We start from the raw sequence: 24,431 nt of genomic DNA, 5'->3' as shown, positions 1-24,431 counted from the left end.
ACCAAAGGTCTTGATCTGTTTTACTCCTTTTCAAACAGTGCTCTAACTTTAGAATAAGAGACTTGGCAAGGCTGTGCTTTTAGCTAGGCATTGAAACTCTATAACCTGCACAATTAAGTTTTGGGGACTAATACTCAGTCGTTTCAGTCCTGCAGCTGCACAAGATAAGGAATCTTTTTGAGACTGCCATAGAAGGTTTCTGGTTCTTCATCTCTACCTTATTTTGAGAAGTCACAGCTTTAAGCTTATTTTTTCCCCCTTTGTAAGATCTTTAATGCAGTCAGAAATAGCCATCCACTTCACAATCTTTTGTAGTCCCCACTGTTGTCATCAAGAGTTACCCAACCAACAAAAGTTTTGTTCCCTACTTGGCATTCCATCCCATGCCATCATCAGTGATAATCTGAATAATCTTGTTGCCATTGCATTGCACAGACTATCAAGGACAGATGTCATTTATGAGGCTGTCAAATCTGTGTTTAACCTGGTCCAGAATTCCATCTTGTTTCAAGGGGCCATACTTGTTTTAAAAATAGTATTTAACCCAGATTGTTATGAAAGAACTATACACAGAGGTATGAGCAGGGTTAAGAGATCAACAAGGGATGCTGAAATACCCAGAGACCAGCAGCAGGGGAAACCATTAGCACTCCTAGACCTGAAGTGTCAAGGGGAGAAAATAATAATAATAATAATAATAATAATAATAATAATAATATTACTGTTGTTCAGAGAAGGCTGGATTATCATGGGAGGAGACTACCTCAGAAGCTGTAGGTAGAAAGGGATATGGAGCCTGTGGGATAACATAGTTTAGAGCTGAGTGAGGCTGACTTCTCAGCCTCAGCGTACCAATGTTTCCTATTGGTGGAACCCAATAGGAGGCAAGTTTATAAGGAAGCCTAGGTGGTGTAGTCTGTAGGAATTAGCTCCAACAGTCACAATACAGGGCAGAGAATGACAGGATGATCTGAGGCTATGTGGGAAGGGTGTAAGAATCAAGAACAATCAGCAAAAAAGATGTTTCCATTTCTAATTATTTCTTTTCAGTAAAATGGAAAGAGGACCTAATCGAGATGTGAAGGTGAGGTGACATCATAAAAGCAGCACAGTAAGTTGTATACATATATAATCCTAGCTAATCATTTTTATATGATTTTTGGTCTCTCAAAAGGACTGCAAAAAATTAATGTTGCTATAATAATGACGCATCTTGATATTTTTGTAAATACTGTGTCCTGCTCAACTTCTGTCCTCTTTCTCTCTTTTCACAGACCCTCAAAAGTTCAGAAGCTCTGTGGCTTTATAAAGGTCAATTTAGAACCTAAAAGGGAGTCCAGATACCTCTGAATATTAGTGTCTAGTGTTACTGTCATCTATTTTAGGCATTTAAAAAATCTGACGTTTACTGTTTTGAAAACCTATATGAAATATGATTTACATGGGAAATGTCTTTAATATTCCAAAGAAGATATTTTTTAAAAAAAACGTTCAAAACACAGAGTTAAAAGTACAATTTCTGCCAGACGAAGTATCAAATAGCAACATTTTGCTACATTTGCTATAGACGCCAAAAGAGTAGGCACTTTTAAGGAGATAGGCCTCATGTTTAAGGACCGTCGTTTGTCGGGTGGCCCGGGTGGCCCAGCGGTTAGCGCCGCCTTCGGCCCAGGGCGTGACCCTGGGGTCCCGGGATCGAGTCCCACGTCGGGCTCCTGCGTGGAGCCTGCTTCTCCCTCTGCCTGTGTCTCTGCTTCTCTCTCTCATGAATAAATAAATAAAACCTTAAAAAAAAAAAAAAAACAGGACTGTCGTTTATCACAGATGTTCTAAAATGCAATCTCAAAAGATTTCTCTTACCTAATTGTTGCCTTTGTGTGTGAGAGACAGATTTTATACCGTTAAAAGTATAAAACCTATACTTTCAGGAGGCGTTCAACAGACGGAGCGCCCGTAATATTTGTCTTGTGTTACTGATATCAAAACTTGAGTCCCGTGAAACAGGAGACGGATTCTGGTGTATTTTTATGCTCAGAACAACTAGAGCTCAATACTAAGGAGCCTTCTGCCAGGAGCTCTAAGTACTTCTCATAAATTAGCCGATTTGTTCCCGCAGGCGACTCTGCCCGGAATCATTTCCGTTGTTTCCCACGAAGCACTTGGAAGTTCGACTTAGAAAATCCGAGGTTACGGACGCTAAGGGACGTCCCCCATCACTGAGCAATTCGCTGCCTTCACCCAGAACGAAGGGTCACGGATCACACGTATCAGCACTTCCTATAAACTCTTTTGCGGAACAAGGCGCCTCCGACGACGCTTGGCAGTGGGCGCCTCGCGGTGCAGGCGAGCCTGGGTCAGTTCTCAGCGCGGGAAACGGCGCTGAAGCCACACGAGGGCGACCCTCTCGGGCCCCGGGGGCTCGGCCCCGCAGGTCTGCGCCTGCGCAGAGGACTCGGCGTGCCCAGCAAGCTCCCCGCCGCCGCGGGGGCTGCGGTCGTTCCGGGGACCACAGCGCGAGGCTCTCCGGTTTACGGCTTTTCATCTTAAATCCCCCGGGGACACGTGTTGGGCGGGGCAGAGCGATGGTAACTCCTAACGTGTCTCAGAAGCCCCGACGCCGCTTACCGTCCTCCGCCACCTCCGCCCTGGGGTGTGGCCGCAGCCCCGCCGCACGCGCTCGGCGCTCCATTGCTCTCCCCGCCCGCCCCCTCCAGGCCCCGCCCCCCGGCGGCCAGTTGCTCTCCCCGCCTCCTCCCGGCCCCGCCCCCCGGCGGCCCATTGCTCCCCGCCCCCTCCCGGCCCCCGCCCCGGCGATCCATTGCTCTCCCGCCCCGTCTAGGCCCCGCCCCCCGGCGCTCCATTGCTCTCCCCGCCCCCTCCCGGCCCCGCCCCCAGGCGATCCATTGCTCTCCCCGCCCGCTCCCTCCAGGCCCCGCCCCCCGGGGCCCATTGCTCTCCCCGCCCGCCCCCTCCAGGCCCCGCCCCCCCGCGGCCCATTGCTCTCCCCGCCCGCCCCCCCCAGGTCCCGCCCCCCGCGGCCCATTGCTCTCCCCGCCCGCCCCCCCAGGCCCCGCCCCCCGGGGCCCATTGCTCTCCCCGCCCGCCCCCCCAGGTCCCGCCCCCCGCGGCCCATTGCTCTCCCCGCCCGCCCCCCCAGGCCCCGCCCCCCGGGGCCCATTGCTCTCCCCGCCCGCCCCTTCCAGGCCCCGCTCCCCGGGGCCCATCGCTCTCCCCGCCCGCCCCCTCCCGGCCCCGCCCCTCCCGCGGCCCATTGCTCTCCCCGCCCGCCCCGCCCCTCCCGGCCCCGCCCCCTCCCCCCGGCGGCCCCTGGGCTCGCAGGTCGCCCCGGGCGCCTCCGCCCACTCGCCCCACTCCGCAGAGCGAGCCAGGCCGAGGCGTTGCTGCCCGAGTGTCGGATCCGAGACGTGGCTCCCGGCAGGAAGAACCATGTTGGATTTTGCAATCTTCGCCGTTACCTTCCTGCTGGCGTTGGTGGCAGCGGTGCTCTACCTCTACCCGGTAACCGCCGTCTCGGCCTCGGGGGCTCTAGCCGCCGCCCCGGCCTCTGTGCTTCCCGTCTGCACGTCGCTCTGCGCTCAGCGGGCCGCAGGGGGGCGGGCCCGAGGGGGGTGGGTTCCCGCTCCCGCTTGGCGCGGGGGCTGCTCCGGAGCCAGGGACGCCCCGCGGGTGCGCATGCGCGCGGGCAGCCCTGGGGGTTGAGCGGCGCCCGCTGCTCGAAGACCCCTCGGGCGTCTGGAGGTGGCCCGGCGCGCGGCTGCCCGCGTTCTTAGGTCCTGCCTCCCCGCCCCCGGAATTGCCTCGCCTCTGCTACAGCCTCCGCGAGAAGTACTTTTTTTTTTTTTCATATTTTATTTATTTATTCATGAGACACAGCGGGGGGGGGGAGAGAGAGAGAGAGAGAGAGAGAGAGAGAGAGAGAAGCAGGCTCCATGCAGGGAGCCCGACGCGGGACTCGATCTCGGGTCTCCAGGGTCACGCCCTGGGCTGAAGGCAGGCGCTAAACCACTGAGTCACCCAGGCGTCCTGAGAAGTACTTTTTGGGTGGCTTTTTGGCAATAATGACGCCAAACCCAAATTCCATTTTCCAGTCTGTCTGCGAGGAAATTTGAGGATGCTTTGATTCCTTTCTCCTTTGCCTGAGATTTCCCCCAGCTTTTTTTTTTTTTTTTTTTTTTGCGGCTCCTGCCTTTCCGTCCGACTTTCCATCTGTTGTTATTGAAATCCAAAGTCCTTAAGGCCCAGATGGGTTTGCTCTTCACGGAGCCTCAGAAGCCAGTGGCGGTGGAGCGAGCATTGCCGTGCGTTAGTGCGCGAGCTTGTGAGCTTGACGTGGCGACTGCCTCAGCTCTGAACCTCCTTCTAGCCTTTTTTTCCTCTGCTTGCCTCTGTCAGCCTCAGAGAGTGATTCTGAGAAAGAAAGGAGCTGGTAGGTGAGCAGTCGTTTCTTTTTTTTTTTTTTAATTTTTTTTTAATTTTTATTTATTTATGATAGGCACACAGTGAGAGAGAGAGGCAGAGACACAGGCAGAGGGAGAAGCAGGCTCCGTGCACCGGGAGCCCGACGTGGGATTCGATCCCGGGTCTCCAGGGTCGTGCCCTGGGCCAAAGGCAGGCGCCAAACCGCTGCGCCACCCAGGGATCCCGAGCAGTCGTTTCTTAACCCGTCTGCGAAACAAGCGAGTGTTTTTGTGGAAAGAGCTGTAAAGAGCTGTAAAGCAGCTGAACAGGCCAAAGCATCACTGATGGTGACCGGGCGCCTTCTTAAGTGTTCTCAGAGCTGGTAAACGGATTAGGTTGGAATGTTGCAACTACGCAATCCGGAGCCTCCAGTATCTTTTTTTTTTTTTTTTTTTTAAGATTTTATTTGTTTATTCATGAGAGACAGAGAGAGGCAGAGACATAGGCAGAGGGAGAGGCAGGCTCCAAGCAGGGAGCCCGACGCGGGACTCGATCCTAGGATTCCAGGATCACGCCCTGGGCGGAAGGCAGAGGCTGAACCTCTGAGCCACCCAGGCGTCCCCAGTATCTTATTTTCTGGGAAACTAAACGTTTAATGGCTCCAGAGCTGGAATTTTTGATGATCTTTAAATGAGACTGTCCTTGGATTAGTTAATAGAAGGCAACACTGTTTATTTCAACCAAATAGGTGTGCCAAATACGGTTCCATGTACTGGGAATACAGCAGTGAACAACCAGGCAGAAAGTTACTGACTCATGAAATTTATATTCTGGTGACGGGAAAAAGATAATATAAACAATAACGCAGATGGTATTTTGGTGTTGAGAATTACGGAGCAAGGACAGCCTGGAGACCTGGGATCGAGTCCGACGTCGGGCTCCCTGCATGGAGCCTGCTTCTCCCTCTGCCTCTGTCTCTGCCTCTGTGTCTCTCATGAATAAATAAAATCTTAAAAAAAAAAAGAGAATTACGGAGCAAAATAAAACTGGTGAGGTAGGGTTGTTAATTTTTTTTTATTTTATTATTATTTTTGGGGGGGGGTTTAAATTTTAAAATAGGACAGTCAAATTTTTTATTATTTATTTATTTATTTAATTTATGGAACTTACATCCTTTTTTCCAGAGTGGCCACACTAGCTTGTATTTCTACCAACAGTGCAGGACTTTTCCTTTTTCTCCACGTCCTACACTTGTTTCTTGTGTAGGACTACTGATCTAATAATTGCACTACTGGGTATTTACCCATAAAAAGCAGAAATACTAGTTAAGAGATATACATGCATCTCAATTCTGTAGCAGAATTATAATAGCCAAATCATGGAAGCAGTGCAAGTGTCCGTTGATAGATGAATAGATAAAGAAGATGGGGGCAGCCTGAGGCTCAGCGGTTTCGCACCGCCTTCAGCCCAGGGTGTGATCCTGGATGGAGACCCAGGATCGAGTACCACGTCAGGCTCACTGCATGGAGCCTGATTCTCTCTCTGCCTGTGTCTCTGCCTCTCTCTCTCTAAGAATAAATAAATAAAATCTTTAAAAAAAGAAAAAGATAAAGAAGATGTGGTATGTACACACAATGAAGTATTACTCAGCCATAAAAAAGAACCAAATCTTGCCATTTGCAATGACATGGTTGGAGCTAGAGAGTATAATGCAAAGCAAAATAAGTAAGAGAAAGACAAATACCATATGGTTTCATTCATATGTGGCATTTAAGAAACAAAATACATGAGCAAAGGGAAAAAAAAAGTAAACCAAGTGACAGACTCTTAACTATGAAGAACTTGATGGTTACCAGAGGGGAGGAGAGTGAAGGGATGGGTAAAACAGGTGATGGGGATTTAGGAGTGCCCTTGTCATGATAAGCACCAGGTGTTATGTAGAACTGTTGAATTCACTATATGGTACACCTGAAATATTACACTGTATGTTAATTATACTGGAATTTAAAAAGTAGGATGGTCAAGAGATCTGGAAAAATTTGAGGGGAGACCTGAAGGGGATGAGAGAACAAGCCATTCAGGTATCCGAGGAAGCATTCCAGACAAAGAGAATAGTAAATGCACATCTTCAGGGGGAAACATCCCAGTGTGTTCCAGAAAAACAAGACTAGTGTGGCTGGAGTGGAGTGAGGAAGAGACTAGTCAGACAGAATCAGAATGATGGGGAGGAAGGGCAGATTTTCACTGCAGGCCAATTTATGGACTTAGCTTTTATTCTGAGGTAAGCCAGTGGAGGGTTTCAACAGAAGAGTGACACTTTAAATTTAAGTGAATTAAAATTTAGTTTTACTAGTTAAATTTTAAAAGAATCATTTTGACTGCTATGTTAAGAATAGACTTATGGGCCTGAGCAAGAGTAGAAGCAGGCAGAGTAGTTAGGCTGTTAAAATAAATTCGGTTGAGATGTGCTGGCTTGGACCAAGGTAGTGGTAGCAGAGATAGTGTGGAGGGATGAGGAGTACGTTTCGTTTGGAGGGTAGACAGCCCATCCACAGTAATAGGAGGGAGGGTGGAACATATGGGCACACATGTAGGCAGGTGATAGTTTGGTGTGAGAGTTATCTCCTGATTGCTTTCATTTTTTTTTTTTAAGATTTTACTTATTTATTCATAGAGACAGAGACAGAGAGAGAGGCAGAGACACAGGCAGAGGGAGAAGCAGGCATCATACAATCATACAGAGAGCCTGACGTGGGACTCGATCCAGGGTCTCCAGGATCATGCCCTGGACTGCAGGCGGCGCTAAACCGCTGCACCACCGGGGCTGCCCTGCTTTCAGTTTTTCAATGGAATAGAAGCAAGGTGGTCAGTTATGGTGAGGATATGGGATTTAAAGAGAGAGATGGAGCAAAATAGCCATTTAGAAGATTTGGGAGGGATGGACTAGGGAAGTGTGTGACTTCCATGCAGTTCACTTGAGGCTCATGAAATTAAAATAAGACTAGTCAGCATGGTTGTGTTTTTCTTGAACTGTTTGGGTTCAGGGGCAGTTGATCAAATGTTGGATTGAATTAGAATTGGTGTTTTGCTATGACACCAGAAGACAGGGCAAAGGAGTGTTTATAATGACAGACCATGGAATCTGAGCTGGGTAAAGTGGAAAATGAATATATGAGTGGGTGATTTAAAAGTACTTTTAGGGTAAAAATAGTTTTTAGAGTGAAGATATTAAAAATAGAAGGAAAAAATAAAAATAGAAGAAAAGATAGGAGGTGCTTGGAGATTTGGATGCTTGATGTTCAATCTCTGGAGATGTTGAAGTTTTGGTCATGTCACAATCTAATGTGTCACCATGGGAATGTCGCTGAGGTAAGGGTAGAGGTTTGAGTAGGGGAGATACGGATCAGGGAAAGAGGATAAACTTCTGTAGGAACAGGTGTCTGGGGGATGAGGGAAGACCTAGTGTTGGCCTTTGTGTGGTGTCTAATATAAATAAGGAAAAAGGTCATAATAACATTCTGGACGTCTCAAGGCATATGGTAGTGGTGAGGCTATGAATTGAGATTGAAATTTTGCAGAGTCCTGTTCAGGTGCATGGCAATTTTGGGATCCCTCTCATCATTTTAGCTATTCGAGAGTTGTGGATGTAATAAAGGCAAGAGAGCATTTTATCTGGCATTTACAGGATTCACTCTTCATTTCTGCCGATGAAATATAGAGGTTGATACAGGAGCCATTTTATCCAGAATGTATACAGACTTCTAAGGCTTCCTCTTCCGGTTTGCTGATGGAGTTGTAGAAGCCAGGATTAGGCTAATGGGGGAGGAATTGTACTTAGTATTTCTACATTGTTAGAGTTTTTTCACTCCTGCCTATCAATAGTTTTTTCCCAAATACTTTGACATTTCTGTCATAAAACTACTTTGTGAATTCCAAAATATTCAGAACTGTCAGTTGCATTTTCTTTCCCATGAAAGTATCCTTTCTGGAGTCTTCCATCATCCTTTGCAGTTGGTCCTGGTTACAGTCTCCTTCAGTTTAGTTCTTATTCTTTTACTATAATTGTGGGTATTCTCTTCACCTGTGTTGTACACCTTATTTATGCCCCACAATTCTTTTTTATTTCACTTCCTATCTCTCCTGTAGTGCATCATTTTCCAGTAGCTTCTTAAGAAAGTGTGCATGGAAGATACATCTTATAAGGCCTAGCTTGTTTGAAAATCTTTCTATTCTAGCTTTACACTCAAATACTAATTTGACTTGGTATAAAATTCTAGGTTGGAAATAATTTTCCCTTAGAATTATAGGGGCTACTACCCCCAGCCTGTTTTTCCTGATTCTAGAATCTCAAGATCTCCTTCCAGAAGAATGGTAATCACAGGAATGGAGAAAAATAACCTAAGGTGTCTAAGGGATCTGTATACCAACTTTTTAAGAATTGTTAGAAGTCTGTGTCTTGCCTTGTGTTTAATCCTCTCTTTCTGGTTCTTGAGAACAAATCTGATTGCTTTTTGTAGAAATTCCCCTTTCTCTTCTGCAGACTGCCAGAGGAGGCCTCTCAACTATGTCAGTTAATCACTTCTCCAACAGCATAACACTTTCAGAAAATGTTTTGAATTGTTCACGTTGTTGTCTCTCCACCCATTGTCTTTGCCTTGTTTTCTCCTTTTTTATTCCTCCACTTTCATTTAGTGGGATTTCAGGAGGAAGAGATAGTTGATGAATGTTATCAATCTACCATGTTTGAAGAGAAACCAAGAAGCTTGTTTTGTTGTTAATAATTTTAACCTTGAAAATAAAAAGTATAATTTTTTTCTATCACTGACTCTTACCTTTCTCTAATTATGGAGTTCCTTCCATCCTTCCCCTTACTATTTATAATACTAAACCTGACAAGTTTCCATCATTGATGAGACATATAGGACAAAATACAGTATAGATGTAATTGTTATCACTTAAAGACCAGTTATACGTACAGTTATCTAGGTAGCATTCTTGTAGTATTTAGCAGAAATTGCAAAACTCTTCAGTTAGTATCATTCAATTTAGTATTTCTCTTTTGGCATACATACTCCAAAGGAGGAAAAAAGTAAAGTTGTATAAAGACTTTTATAGTACTACTTATATTAATGAAAAGCCAAAGAAAAGAAATAGCCCAGATGTTTTACAGCAGTATAGTAGGAAAATGATGAAGCAATTTCAGCTATGTGATGGAAGATAGATTACCCTTTATATGTTCAAATATGTTGAATCAGGGGCTCTTGGGTGGAGCTCTTGGTTAAGTGTCTGACTCTTGATTTTGACTCAGGTCATAATCTCAGGGTAGTGATACTGAGCCCCCTTTCAGGCTCTGTGCTCAGTGTGGAATCTGCTTGAGATTCCCTCTCTGCCTCCTACTGCATGCATGCACACACACACTCTCTTTCTCTCTCACAAAATAAATAAAATTTAAAAAATATGTTGAATCACTATGTTGTACACCTAATATAACACTATATGTTGACTATACTGGAATTAATATTAATGAGGGGAACACTTGCTCAGGTAAAGCAATGTGCTATAAATCTAGATTAATTTAAAGAATCTGTACTGTGTACATCTAATATAACACTATATGTTGACTATACTGGAATTAATATTAATGAGGGGAACGCTTGCTCAGGTAAAGCAATGTGCTATAAATCTAGATTAATTTAAAGAACCTGTACTGTGATGAGACTAGGCAGATTGATAGAATGGAGGAGATAGTCCAGTAGACAATGTAAACCTGACATTGATTTTTTTTTTTTTAACTAAGACAGATGGGATCATACATAGACTCAGTAAAACAATTTTAAAAAGTACTTAATTTTAGGGCAGCCTGGGTGGCTCAGTGGTTTAATGCTGCCTTCGACCAGGGCATGATCCTGGAGACCTGGGATCGAGTCTCACATCGGGCTCCCTGCATGGAACTTGCTTCTCCCGCTGCCTGTCTCTGCCTCTCTCTCTCTCTTTCTCTCTCTCTCTGTATGTGTGTCTCTCATGAATGAATAAATAAAAAATCTTTTTAAAAAAAAAAGTACTTAATTTTTTTAAAAAGTACTTAACTATGTATTAGTTGATGTAGAATGGATGTTAATTTTTTCAAACTTGTTAATGTCATTGACACAGGAAGAATATTAAGTTTATTCTTTTAAATACAACAAATCCAGTTTTTTGTATTTTAATACAGAAAGAATTCTTGAGGGATGCCTGAGTGGCTCAGCGCTTGAGGGTCTGCCTTCAGCTCAGGGTGTGATCCTGGAGTCCTGAGATCGAGTCCTGCATCGGGCTCTCCTTGAAGAGCCTGCTTCTTCCTGTGCCTGTGTCTCTACCTCTCTCTCTCTCTGTGTCTCTCATGAATAAACAAATAAAATCTTAAAAAAAAAAAATTCTTGAGATTCAACCAAATTGGAAAGCCATCACTTAAGGTCCTACAGATGTCTTGGCAAAATATCTGACTTATGGGATATATGATTATATGTTAAATACTAAATTATGTATTATATACTAAATCATTATACTAAACTATTTTTAAATTTCTCCTTAAGGCTTCCAGACAAGCTGCAGGAATTCCGGGGATTACTCCAACTGAAGAAAAGTGAGTAATTGTTTTGGGAATTCAGTGGAATTAACTCTTAATTTTTGGTATCAAAACAAAAATCTATTTTTAGATTACTCAGTTTATTTAATGACTTTGTTTACTCTAAGTTTATCTCTGGACATACAACCTGAACTTTCTTAAGAACAGAAAGAAGGGCTGTATAAATCAAAAACTTTAATTGCTTTTGGGGTGTTTGGCTGGTTCGGTCATCAGAACATGACTCTTGATCTTGGGGTCGTGAGTTTGACCCCCACATTGGGTGTAGAAATTACTTTTAAAAATAAATAGGGGTGCCTGGGTGGCTCAGTCAGTTAAGCATCTGCCTTTGGCTCAGGTCATGATCCCAGGGTCCTGGGATAGAGCCCCACGTCAGGCTTCTTGCTTGGCAGGAAGCCTGCTTTTCCTTCTCCCTCTGCCTACTGCTCTCCGTGCTTGTGCTCTCTCTCTCTCTCTCTATATATATATATATCAAATAAATAAAATTTAAAAATCTTTTAAAAAAATAATTAAAAGGTTAAAACACACACAAATCTTAAAGAAGATTGTTTTCATTTTCTCTAACCGGAGAGAGTGGAAAAAATAGGAAGATAAGATAGAAGGAAAGAAGAAAAGAATGCTGATCTGGTCATATAAATCAACCTCTGATGATGTTCATTGGGTTCTCAGAATGAGATGTTGCAAAAATTGGATCGTTTTCCATTGTCTAAGTCAGATGTTCCTTGTATATCTATTTTACTTGGCTTGAACTGTCATAAATTCTCAAAATATCAGACAAATCCATGTCTAAATATGACTCCAAAGAAAATGAGAAGTCAAGTTTAATTAAGCTTGGGATTTTGCAGTAATTTGCATTTCATGCACCTCTGCTCTCATCTGTTGACACAGTTAATTCAGAATCAGCTATTGTTTTTCTCATTCTTCCAAGTTAAATTTCTTATTTTTCCAAGTTATCTTGTCAAATGTTGCTCTTTTCTCAGAGATGGTAATCTTCCAGACATTGTGAACAGTGGAAGCTTGCATGAGTTCCTGGTTAATTTGCATGAGAGATATGGGCCTGTCGTCTCTTTCTGGTTTGGCAGACGCCTTGTGGTTAGTTTGGGCACCGTTGAAGTACTGAAGCAACATATTAACCCCAATAAGACATGTAAGTTTAATTATTTTTCTCATTAGCTGATCTTTATCTTTTAAGAATAAACATCTAGGGCAGCCCTGGTGGCGTGGCAGTTTAGCGCCGCCTGCAGCCCAAAGCGTGATCTGGAGACCCTGGATCGAGTCCCACGTCGGGCTCTCTGCATGGAGCCTGCTTCTCCCTCTGCCTGTGTCTCTGCCTCTTTCTCTCTCTATCTGCATCTCTATGAATAAATAAATAAAATCTTAAAAAAAAAAAAAAGAATAAACATCTATAAGTGAAGAGCCATACACTGTTCATGGCTGTAAGAATAGCTAACATTTATTGAATGCTTTTTATTATGCGCCAGGCATTATGCTAAGATCTTTGTAATTATTACAACTATTATTGTACCTTTGAGGCACAATGTTGTAAAATGATTATTTTTTCCTTTAATTTATAGGTATATATACAATAGAATCCCAATGTAAATTCCAACAGGAGGTTTTGGGAAAAAATAGTTCCAGCGTCCATCTGGAATAGTAAAGGTACTTGATCAGTCAGGAAACATCTGGAAAAGAATATTTATGAGGGGAACACTTGCTTGGGTAGAGCAATGTGCTATAAACAGATTAAAGAATCTGTACTGTAATAAGATTAGGCAGATTGATGGAATAGAGGAGATAGTCCAGTAGACAAGCCAAGTATACATAATAAAGGAATCATTTTATGATAAGAGGAAAGGTAATACATGGTTTTGGAAAACTGGTTAGCCATTTGGAAAAAATAAATCATCATCCCTGCCTTACTCTTTATATCAAAATAAATTCCAAATAATTAAAATTTAAAGTCATAAAAATATTAGAAGAAAATGTGGGTAAGTATAAATTGGGGGTGGGTGGGTGTTAATAAAACATTTTCTTACCGTAAGATGAGATCTAGGAGCCATCAAGCACAAGACAAGAAATCTGTCTATATAAAAATTTTACAAACTTGGGAGAGAGAGTTGACAGGATCTTTGACTCAGCAGTGATGTCATAAGGAACTTACCATAAATTGTTATTCATATAAATGAGAAAAGACATATTAATGTTATTTGCAATGAGAATTTGAAGCAAACTTAAATGTTTTCAATGGCTGAATGAAAGAATACATTCAGGCCTTAATATAACAGAGATTTGTTTATCAAGTATCTGGTATAGCCTATTCTATGCCAACACTGTTATAAGCCATTTACAAATTTAACTCATTTAATCCTTAGAACAACCTTATGAAATAGATATTGAGAAAACTGAGGTACAAAAAGGGTAAGTCATTGGCCCAAGGCTGTATAATTAATGGTGGAACTAGAACTTGAAGGTAGAGTCTGGCCTAAGTTCGTGCTCTTAATCCCTAAATTTTCCACAGTGTGGAAGGATGGCTCTGTCAGGAAGTACAAAGATGAATAAAACCAGACACAGCTTCTGCTTCTGTGGAGTTTACAGTGTAATACTAAGGAATAGGGGAAACTAGTTACCATTATTTAAATGATCACACTAATGAACTGGGTAAGGTGCTCTGAAAGAAAGAATTGTATTCTTTGCAAAATCTGACATATTTTTTGTCTGTTTCTCTCTGTTAAGTAAGGTAACAGCAATAAAAAAAATTTGAAAATATTTAATGGTATCTCTGTGGTGAAATTTAGATGAATTTTATCTTCTCTGTATTTTACTATTGTTTTAATTGTTTATAATGACAATGTATTTTTTGTATGAAAACAATTTAGTCATTAAAGAAACATTTAAAAATGAATGAAAAAGAAAAAATTTCTGGACTTAGCTAAATAATTTTTTTTTAATACTTGACCATTATATACAGACGACAATTTTGCTTTAAAATCCATGGAATGAAAAAAAAAAAATAAATAAAATAAAATCCATGGAATGAGCTTTTTATAAAGTCAAAGATATTGTTGTCATGTAGATAGAAAATTTCTGTAAGTATTAGTGATTTATAGTAGAATTCCAAGTCAGGATATTGTATTCTTGCCAATTTTTATTGCCTCTTGAACTGTTCATATATAGGAAAGATAATGAGGGGAGTTGGGAAAAAAGTTGGCATGCTCTAAGCTGCAGTCCCTTACCTCCTGGTCTCTTTGTTTTTCTGCTAGAGTTTTTGTTGTTGTTTTGTGTTTTTTCTGAGTGATTACTTTGACTCAGAAATGTTTAATTTGTCTGTTTCAGCGGACCCTTTTGAAACCATGCTTAAGTCATTATTAAGGTATCAATCTGGTGGTGCGAATATGAGTGAAAACCACATGCGTAAAAAATTGTATGAAAGTGGTGTGACTCATTCTCTGCAGAGTAATTTTGCTCTCCTGCTAAAGGTAAGGTGATAAGTTTGGCCAGGAATTCTATAATACAGATAATAGTATATTTTTCCACTGTTAATGTGTCTTATCTTTGGTACTTTTTTCTTACTTGTCTTTCTTTTATCTTTTTTTTATTTTTTAGATTTATTTATTTATTTTAGAGAGTATGTGTATGGCAGGGAGGGGAAAGGGAGAGAGAGAGAGTTTTAAGCAGACTCCCCACTAAGTGTGGCGCCCATCTTGGGGCTTGACAACCCTATCAGGACTCGAGCCAAAATCAAGAATCAGGGGCAGCCCTGGTGGCTCAGCGGTTTAGCACCACCTTCAGCCCAGGGCGTGATCCTGGAGACCCAGGATTGAGTCCCACATCAGGCTCCCTGCATGGAGCCTGCTTCTCCCTCTGCCTGTGTCTCTGCCACTCTTTCTCTCTCTCTCTCTCTTTCATTAATAAATAAAATCTTTAAAAAAAAAATCAAGAATCAGATGCTCAGTTGACTGAGCCACCCAGGCACCCCTCTTATCTTTTTAAGCTGATTTTATTCTCCTGAAATTTTGAAATAAAACAAACAACAAAAATCATAGCACCTATAAACTCCCTGTGTAAGTTGGAATGATGGGAATGTAGAGAACTTAAAGAAATCTTCTATGTCAATAGATTTTGTCTTTCGTTTTCTGGCCAGACTCTAAACCAGTCACAAAACCTGATCTGGGCTCACCTATAACACTTTCTCCTGTAAAAAGTGCAGATTACTGGGCACGTCTGCATAGACAAGCTGAATCATACTGGGAGAGAGACCTGACATTTTTAAGAAGGTCCACAAATGAGTTACAGACTTTGAAAACAATACTAATCCATACTATTTTCTTTTTGTCCCTAAAGATCCTTGGCTGAGCCCTGTGTGCTACCTGACAGTTCTCTGTGTCCCAATAGGACTGTTCCAAACCTTCACCTTTATTCTAGTATTGCTGATCCTAACCAACCCCTTTGCTTGTTATAGATGGCCTTACCTCCTGCTTTGCTGAGACTATCGAGTTCCTCACCAACAAACTCTATCCATCTCAATCTTTTGTTCTAACTTCTCATATTAAATCTTAAAGTATCCTTCTGTCCAAAACTAATCCATCTATTTGTGCCCTTTAAAAATAATGGAATTTATAAAATTAATATATGGTTGCTGTAGAAAACATGAAAAAATCTAACTTTAAAGAAATCACCCATAATTTCACTGTAGATTTATATGTGGAGGAGATCGTACTGTATGTATAATTTTATATACTTTTTCACTTTATTATTATTTTTTTAATTTTTAATTTTTATTTTTTTTACTTTTTCACTTTAAAACATACCATAGGGGCACCTGGGTGGCTCAGTTGGTTAAGTCGCCAACTCTTGATTTCTACTCAGGTCACGATCTCAGGGTCCTAGGATTGAGCCCTGCATTGGGCTCTACACTCAGTGGGGTGTCTGCTTGAGATTCTCCTCTCTTCTTCTCCCTCTGCCCCTCTGCTCTGCTCATGCTCTATCTAAAAATAAATAAATAAATTTTTAAAAAAACATAAACATTTCTCATGTCATTAAAATTTTTCCAAAAATAACTAAAATTATGCTTTTTTCTGATAGTCATTTTACAAAATAAGGAAATATTTAGGAAAGTGTTAAGGAAAAAATAAATATTTTTAATGCTATCCATTATTCAGTGAAAACCATGTTTAGCGTATTAAAATCCTTCCTATCATTTTAGTCTTTTCTACTGTAGTATGGACTCCTTCCAAGAATATCATTTTAAAATGTGTACTAAAATGTGTAACTACAAAGGAAAATAATATGGTTATAAAAATATTATATAGAAAAACTTGGGGATCCCTGGGTGGCTTAGTGGTTTGGTGCCTGCCTTTGGCTCAGGGTGTGGTCCTGGAGTCCCAGGATCAAGTCCTGCATTGGGCTCCTGGGTGGAGCCTGCTTCTCCTCTGCCTGTGCCTCTGCCCCTCCCCGCCCCCATGTCTCTAATGAATAAATAAGTAAAATCTTTCAAAAAAGAAAAAGAAAAACTTGTGGTATTTAATATATGTACATCATCCTTAATGCATTAAATAACAAGATCCAGCAATGCTTCCAAAACTTCCATAATTTTATTTAAATTTTTTTCACATTTAATGGATTCTACTAATTTTTTTAAGTTTTTCTTTAAATTCCAGTTAGTTCATAAACAAATAAATAAATAAATAAATAAATAAATAAATAAATAAATTCATTCCAGTTAGTTGACATACAGTGTTATATTAGTTTCAGGTGTGCCATATAGTGATTCAACAGTTCCTTACATCACCCAGTTCTTATCATAACAAGTATGCTCCTTAATCCCCATCACTTATTTTACCCATTACCTGCCCACCTCCCTTTTGTAACTACTAGTTTGTTTCTATAGTTTAGAGTTTGTTTCTTGGCTTGCCTTTTTTCCTCCCTTTATTCACTTGTTTTGTGTCTTAAGTTCCACATATGACTGAAATCATAGTATTTGTCTTTCTCTGACTTACTTTGCTTAGCATAATACTCTCTAACTCCATCCACGTTGTTGCAAGTGGCAAGATTTAGTGTATATATGTATATACCACATCTTCTTTATCCACTCATCAATCAGTGGACCCTTGGGCTGTTTCCATAATTTGGCTATTGTAGATAATGTTACTATAAACATCAGGAACGCATGTATCCCTTTGAATTTGTACTTTTGTTTCTTTGGGTAGACACCTATAGTGCGATTGCTGGATTGCAGGGTACAAAATTTCCATAACTTTAGAGTAACGATGTTATGAGGGACAAAACCATTATTTTGAGAGTTTTACAATAAGTATAAGATGATATGAACATATTTGAAATTTATATTGATGACAGAGTCAAGTACCGATATTCACAATTAAAAGGCTAAATTTCAAAAAAAAAAAAAGGCTAAATTTGAATTAGAAATTAGTAAAAAATAAAAGATTTTTCTCCCTCACAAGTACACAAGTTCATGAACTCCTTCATTCTAGGCATCAACTCTTTGGTATCTGTGGACTTGAGGTTCAGAACCCTGAGAATAGATATTTTCAAAATGCAGTTCTTATTTTATTACTCCCTTGATCAAAAATCTCCACTGGAGGGCAGCCCCGGTGGCACAGCAGTTTAGTGCCACCTGCAGCCCGGGGTTTGATCCTGGGGACCCTGGATCGAGTCCCACATCGGGCTCCCTGCATGGAGCCTGCTTCTCCCTCTGCCTGTGCCTCTTCCCCTCTCTCTCTCTTTCTCTCTTTCTCTCTCTCTCTCTCTCTCTGTGTCTCTATGAATAAATAAATAAAATCTTAAAAAAAAAATCTCTACTGGATTCCTTTTGCTCTTGGGACAAACTCCAGAATATTTAATGTAGATTTAAAGACCATTTGTGATTTAGCTTGCCTACTTTTCCAGTCTTGTTTCCCATTCTCATTTGTGCCTGGACTGTAGCCACACTGGCTTTCTTTTAGTTCTCAACTCTGTTCTCTCCCCTCTCAAGGCCTCTGTCTATGCTGTTCCCATTGCTTGGATTGTCATCTCTAACCACCATAAACCTAGTAAATGCATGTTCATCTTTCAGCTTAGTTTGAATGTCACTTCCCCAGGGAAGCTGTCTCTGATTGGTCCACTGTCCCTAGGTAGGTCCCCTTTTAGTTGCAGTCATAACAGTCTGTAATTATCCTTCACACCACTTTTCAATCTGTTAATTACATTTTGTGTCATTCTTTGAGTGTCTGTGTCCTAAACTGTATGCTTCATGAATGGAAGGTTTGTTTTAATTTTGTCTGTATACTTGGCTCTTGGTGTAGAACAGACCCTCAGTAGATATGAGTGTAGTTCTTTTCTCTCAGGAAATATTTTTCTCATCTTGCCTGGCTAACTCTTGCTTTAGTCCCCAGTTTGGTTACATACCTTTCCTATGCACCTTCTCTTAACTACAGTAACAATCTGAAAATACTTACATGACAAAATTAAATTGATTTTTTTTTATCTCTCTCCCTTCTGTGATTGTGTTTTCCATCTACTTTTCCTAATCTGAGTGTTTCAAATGAAGTTATTTATTATGTTGTATGTTTAATGTAGCTCCTTAGAAGTAGCATTATTTTATAGTGTGAAGATTAAACTTGAGCAAGAAGCTTTGAATCTTGCTTCTGCCATTTATTATCTACATGATTGATTGTGAGGTTTCATTTCATTTCCTCATCTTAATAACATCTACATTACAAATTTGTTGTGGGGATTATGTGAGACAGTGATGTAAAATACCTAACAGCAGGTCTTAGTACACAATAACTACTCAAGAAATCTCTCTCTTTTTTTTTTTTTTTTTTTTTTGGCTAGAGAAGTAGATTATCCTACCATTTGTTTGCTGATCATCTTCTTCCCCCAATTCTTCTGTTCTGTTAACATTTCTCCTTGCATATGATTTCCTTGGTTCTCTGAAATACTTCCTTTTTTATGTTTCCAACTTGCTTAATGCATTCCTTCTTTCATGTGAGTTGTTTTTCTTTTTTCTTTCTTTTTTTTATAAGTAAGCTGTAAGCCCAACATGGGGCTTGAACTCACTACCCCAAGATCGAGAGTCACGTGCTCTACTGACAGCCAGATGCCCCTCATGCAGGATTTTTATATTTGATGGGCCTATTATATCTGTCTCCTTTGGAGGGTTACATAGAAGTCTTTTCTATATAGTTTAATTTTTTTTTTAATTTTTATTTATTTATGATAGTCACACAGAGAGAGAGAGAGAGAGAGAGGCAGAGACACAGGCAGAGGGAGAAGCAGGCTCCATGCACCGGGAGCCGGACGTGGGATTCAATCCCGGGTCTCCAGGATCGCGCCCTGGGCCAAAGGCAGGCGCTAAACCGCTGCGCCACCCAGGGATCCCCTGTTCTATATAGTTTAAATCCACATTCACTCCCCAGAGCACAAACACATCCCATTTATTCTTGTATTGTATAAAGTAAATAATTTTTAAAATCATGAGAATTTAAAGGAACAGCTATAGAATAGTATAATGACTATCCGTGTCCTTATTACCAAATTTTAACAGTTTTCAAATTAGACTCAATCTTACTTTACTTCTGCCCTTACTTACCTCTCTTATCTTCTCTCTGGATTAGTTTATCTTATTATTATTTTTAAAGATTTTATTTATTTATTCATGAGAGACACAGAGAGAGAGAGAGAAAGAGGCAGAGATACAGGCAGAGGGAGAAGCAGGCTTCATGCAGGGAGCCTGACATGGGACTCAATCCCGGTTCTCCAGGATCACGCCCTGGACTGAGGTGGTGCTAAACCGCTGCCCCACCCGGGCTGCCCTTGCCATCATATTTTTAAGTTTTGGTTCATAGACTGGGTCCAAATGTGAGAAATGTGTTTCAGGTTTATGTTGTCAACCTTACATAGGCCAAGCCAGTTGCTTAGCTTAGGAATTAGAAATAACCAGCTAAATGTTTTATCAGGAAGAACATGATTTAATAGTGCTTCTGTCAGAGCAACTTCCTTCCTACCTAGAGTTTTCCTTGAGAGAATAATGCTGTTACCAGAGTTACCACTCCAAAATAAATTGTACACTTCATATTGACATAATAAACTTTTGCCTTTTTTTTTTTTTTTTTGTTCAGATCTGAGTTCTGTGTTCTGATTCTTCTCTTATCCTCTCAAACCTCATCCTCTGACTTCTGGCTCCTTCCTGTCCTGACCGTCTCTGCTCCAAGGCTGTTTATAACCTCTGCTATAATTCTGTGAGTGCAACTTCTCTCTTCTCTATGCTAAAACCCATATCCTCCTGTTACTTTTGGGGAAAATTCTGATTTAATAAGTATTTCTGGATTTTAGAATTTAGGACTATTGTCCAGAATCCTCTTAATTGATAGCTTAGGAATAGTTAATAGTGAAAATTGTTGAGTTTGTTGGTTTAATATCCTGTATGAACTCATTTAAGCCTCATAACAATTTTATGAGTAGGTTATTATTATTTACCCCTTTTTATAGGTGAAGAAACACAGACTGGTTAAATAAACTAGTTCAGGGTCATATAGCTAGTAAATAGTAGGACCAGGATATCATCCCAGTCGGTCTGGCACATTGCTTCTCTAGCTTGATTCTGCTACCCTGGGATGTAGTTTTGCCTGACTGGGTTTTTTTTCCTTTCTTTTAAAAAAATTTTTTTTAAGCTTGTGGTCAAAATAGTATATACACGCTACTGTAAGGTGGAATTGAAAATAATTTGCTTCTCTGAAAGTATTTTTTAAGATTTTATTTATTTATTCATGAGAGACAGAGAGGCATAGACACAGGCAGAGGGAGAAGCAGGCTCTATGCAGGGAGCCTGACGTGGGACTTGATCCTGGGACCCCGGGGTCATGCCCTGAGCTGAAGGCAGACACTCAACTGCTGGGCTACCCAGCCATCCTAGCTTCTCTGAAATTCTAATACACAATAATTACCTAAGGATTTTTTTTTTTTTTACTTTAGTGAAACAACTTCTTTATTTCAATGTTCTGTTTACAAAAAGACAAGAGGATAAAGATATACATATATACATATATATATATTTTTTAAGATTTTTTATTTATTTATTCACGAGACATACAGAGAGAGGGGGAGAGAGGCAGAGACACAGGCAGAGGGAGAAGCAGGCTGCCTGCAGGGAGCCTGATGCGGGACTCGATCCTGGAACTCCAGGATTACGCCCTGGGCTGAAGGCAGGCGCTAAACTGCTGAGCCACCAGGGATCCCCAAAGATCTTTTTTCAAAAAGAAAATCTGTATTCTTTCTGAACACCTGACATACATTCTAAAATCTTATCTGTTGAATTTAAGTCTCCCTCCAGATGCACTTGTATCTCAAGCCTTATTTTTCTGTAATATAATTGATATTATGTTAGTTAAAATAGGCTTGGTATTTTAATATGAACATTCTGGAGAAGTCTAAATCATATTGTATCCTTATTCGTGACACATCATAAGATTAATAGGATACATTTTTCGTGTCTTTACAATTTGTATAGCATAGATATGTGGCTTATGTATCGAATAATAGTTGGTGAAAGAATAATCTGGCATAGACACATTCCTGTTACTCAGCCACTTTCATGTAAATGCACATCTGTCACACGAAAAAATTGGGATAGTCCAAAAAAGAGTCCATTAGGAATGAAAGGATTTATCACAGAGTTAGACATTACTATCAATTATAAGTCCATATGTAATACATAATACATATCAGATGAAGCTCATCAACAGTTAGGATTTTCACCTACTATAAACTGATCAATATTCATAAACTAAAAGAGATTCACATGATGCATTAGCAGAGATATATGTTCCTAGAGAAAAATCCTGCATGAGTCTTTTATAATATTTGCATTGTTTTATAGAGGACTGTGTAAAACAAGTAGATGAAGCCAGGAGCAAATCACTATGCATTTATGTGATATAAGTGTGACAGTATTGGTAACAAAATTTTATAGCCAAAAAAATGGGGGGAAGAGAAAGAAAAAAAGACTTTACCTGCACTTAATCTATTAGTTGTATAATCAGCAGTGATCTGATACTGTGGGGAGATAGTCACAATTCAAATCTCTGATAAGTAACATATTGTTCTAATAGGTTTGAGGATACCATTTGGGTCCCAAATTTGGTGTTTAGAAATGCCACCTATGGCTTTTTTTTTTTTTCTGTAATGTGTAATGTCTCATAAGAAGGCTCACCAGAAAACTGTTTGACTACCTGTCACTCAAAACTGAGGAAAGATACACCCTGGATTTCATTTAAAACCCAGTTGTACAAAAGCTTTTATACACTATTAAGAAATATTAGCTCCAAAAGAAGAATGACTAAAGAAGTGAACATGCAGTTCATTGAAGAAAATATGTAAGTGGTCTTTAAGTTTTTGAACCTTGTTTTGAACCTAAACCCTACTAATTATTAACAGAATAAGCCAGTTAAAGCAATGTTGAGATATTTTTTACATGTTAGGCTGACAGAGGTTTTTTAAAATGACAATACCCAGTGCTATCAGAGGTGTGGGAAATGGGCACTTTGATATTGCTGATAAGCATATAAATTGAGAAGTGCTTTCTGTAGGGCAGCATGGCAGTATGTATCAAAAGCTTAAAAAAATGACTACTACCTTACTTAGCAATTTCATATCTAAGGGAAGCCAGTTGGAAATAGATGTATTTCCATGTACAAAGATGACTACTGAAGCATTGTTAATTATTATAAATTGGAAAATACTTAAATGTCCAATAGTAGAGGATTATTTAAATGATAGTGAATCCATACAATGGATTAGAATAAAGACATTAAAAAGATGGCAGACATTTATTTATTAATATAGGGTAATGATTTTAAGATGGTTTATTAGTCTGCTAGGGCTGGCAAAACAAAGTATCACAAACTTGGTGGCTTAAACAACATAAATTTATTGTCTCACAGTTCTGGAAGCTAGAAATCCAAGATCAGGGTGTCAGCAGAGTTGGTTCCTTCTGAGGGCTGTGAGGGAGAATCTGTTCCATGCCTCTTCCCTGATTTCTTTTGGTTTGCTGGCAGCCTTTGGTGTTCATATTGTTGTATTGGGTTAAGGCCCACCCCAATCGGTTCATCTTAACTTGATCATCTGTAAAGCCCCCATTGCCCAAAAAGGTCACATTCTAGGTACTGGGAGTTAAGGACTGTAAGATCTTTTTTGGGGATACAATTTTAACCCATAACATAATGGTAAGTGAAAAAACCAGCATACAAAACAGTTCATATAGCATTATCACATTTTCCAAAATATATCTATATACATACATGTATGCATACATGTAGATGGATATACATACATACAGAAAAACTAATGAAAAGCTATATATAAAAATGCCATAAGTAGTTATCACCATCTGGGTTGAATTGAGGGTGATTTAAATTGATTTCTATATTTTCATTCATATTATTTGATTTTCTTTTCCGTTGACCTGTATTACTGTACAGCTCAAAAAAACAATGAACTACTCACCTGTCAGTGATAGTCTGAAGCATCTGTTCTATTAGCTTTATGGTCAGCTGGTATTTTGACAACTTTACCTTAAACACTTGACAAAAGAAAAAAAGAAGAAAAGCAAAAAGAAGAAAATACTCGTCCAGTATTTGTAGATTGGCTTTGCCCTTAGGCCTTCCTATTTATTTATTTATTTATTTATTTATTTATTTATTTATTTATTTAATATTTTATTTTATTTTATTTATTTTTTAAAGAGGCCTTCCTTTAACACTTACCTGGGCCTTTTATAAATCCACCTTAGCTTTTATTTCCTACTTGTGTGGAGCCAGAAGACCTGTCACATGTGAAAATTTGGTCTCCTCAGGCCCTCTCCAAACATGTGTCCTATTTCTTGGTATGTGTGGCTTTCTTAATTCCCTGGTATATGCAGAAATATGTGCTCTGGGAATGTTGGGTTGTGCAAAACAAAGGAAGGCCTTTGCACCAGTTCTTAATAGGAACTGCCAGGCAGAGTAAGACTCAGAACTACAGTTCTTGGAGAATAATGTCTTTATTTCTTCCTAAGTACTCTGCGCCAGGAATATGGACTGTTTTTCTCACAGCTGCTGCCCATCTGGGGTTTGGTCATGGTAGGCAAGTTGTTTAAAATGCCACAGTGCTTACCACAAAGTAGCAGCTGCTTTTTTTTTTTTTTTTTTTTTTAAAGTAGCAGCTTCTTTATTCACCAGGCTTTCCCCTGGCTGTTGTAAGCTTTTTTACTGCGTTATAGCGTTTTTTTGGAAGCTGATTCTGACAATTTTAGCCAGCTCATTACTTGCTTTGGGAGGAGAGAGTCTTGGGATTCTCTACTCCATTTTCAGTGACCATTTTGGTGACCAGTAGCGATGATGCTTTTAATAACACTCCA

The 24,431-nt window shown here is 40.2% G+C and overlaps 1 protein-coding gene and 1 long non-coding RNA gene across 6 annotated transcripts in view; one reads left to right on the top strand and one right to left on the bottom strand.

The window, feature by feature from the left end:
* Positions 1 to 1,436: 1,436 nt before the first annotated feature.
* LOC140595937 (uncharacterized) lies at positions 1,437 to 3,595 on the bottom strand. The gene is made up of 2 exons (XR_011997924.1): positions 3,477 to 3,595; positions 1,437 to 1,784 (listed from the first exon to the last, which is right to left on the bottom strand). It is a non-coding gene; the product is annotated as an uncharacterized lncRNA (long non-coding RNA).
* CYP20A1 (cytochrome P450 family 20 subfamily A member 1) overlaps positions 3,307 to 24,431 on the top strand; it is a 61,650-nt gene continuing 40,525 nt past the window's right edge. Inside the window, exons 1-4 of one of the 5 annotated variants that reach the window (XM_026002512.2) lie at positions 3,307 to 3,519; positions 10,989 to 11,038; positions 12,019 to 12,185; positions 14,372 to 14,514. In XM_026002512.2, coding sequence (XP_025858297.1) covers positions 3,448 to 3,519; positions 10,989 to 11,038; positions 12,019 to 12,185; positions 14,372 to 14,514 — 432 coding nt within the window. In that variant the 5' untranslated portion in view covers positions 3,307 to 3,447. Of the gene's footprint in view, positions 3,520 to 3,661; positions 3,847 to 10,988; positions 11,039 to 12,018; positions 12,186 to 14,371; positions 14,515 to 20,157; positions 20,278 to 22,238; positions 22,411 to 24,431 lie in introns of those variants that run through there. The other 4 variants (XR_011997923.1, XM_072742053.1, XM_072742055.1 and 1 more) reach the window with 4 other exon arrangements.

This window comes from Vulpes vulpes, chromosome 16 (genome assembly GCF_048418805.1).
Source record: "Vulpes vulpes isolate BD-2025 chromosome 16, VulVul3, whole genome shotgun sequence".
Taxonomy (NCBI): domain Eukaryota; kingdom Metazoa; phylum Chordata; class Mammalia; order Carnivora; family Canidae; genus Vulpes; species Vulpes vulpes.
The sequence above is the reverse complement of the archived record's forward strand: the minus strand, read 5'-3'. Positions and strand labels throughout refer to the sequence as shown.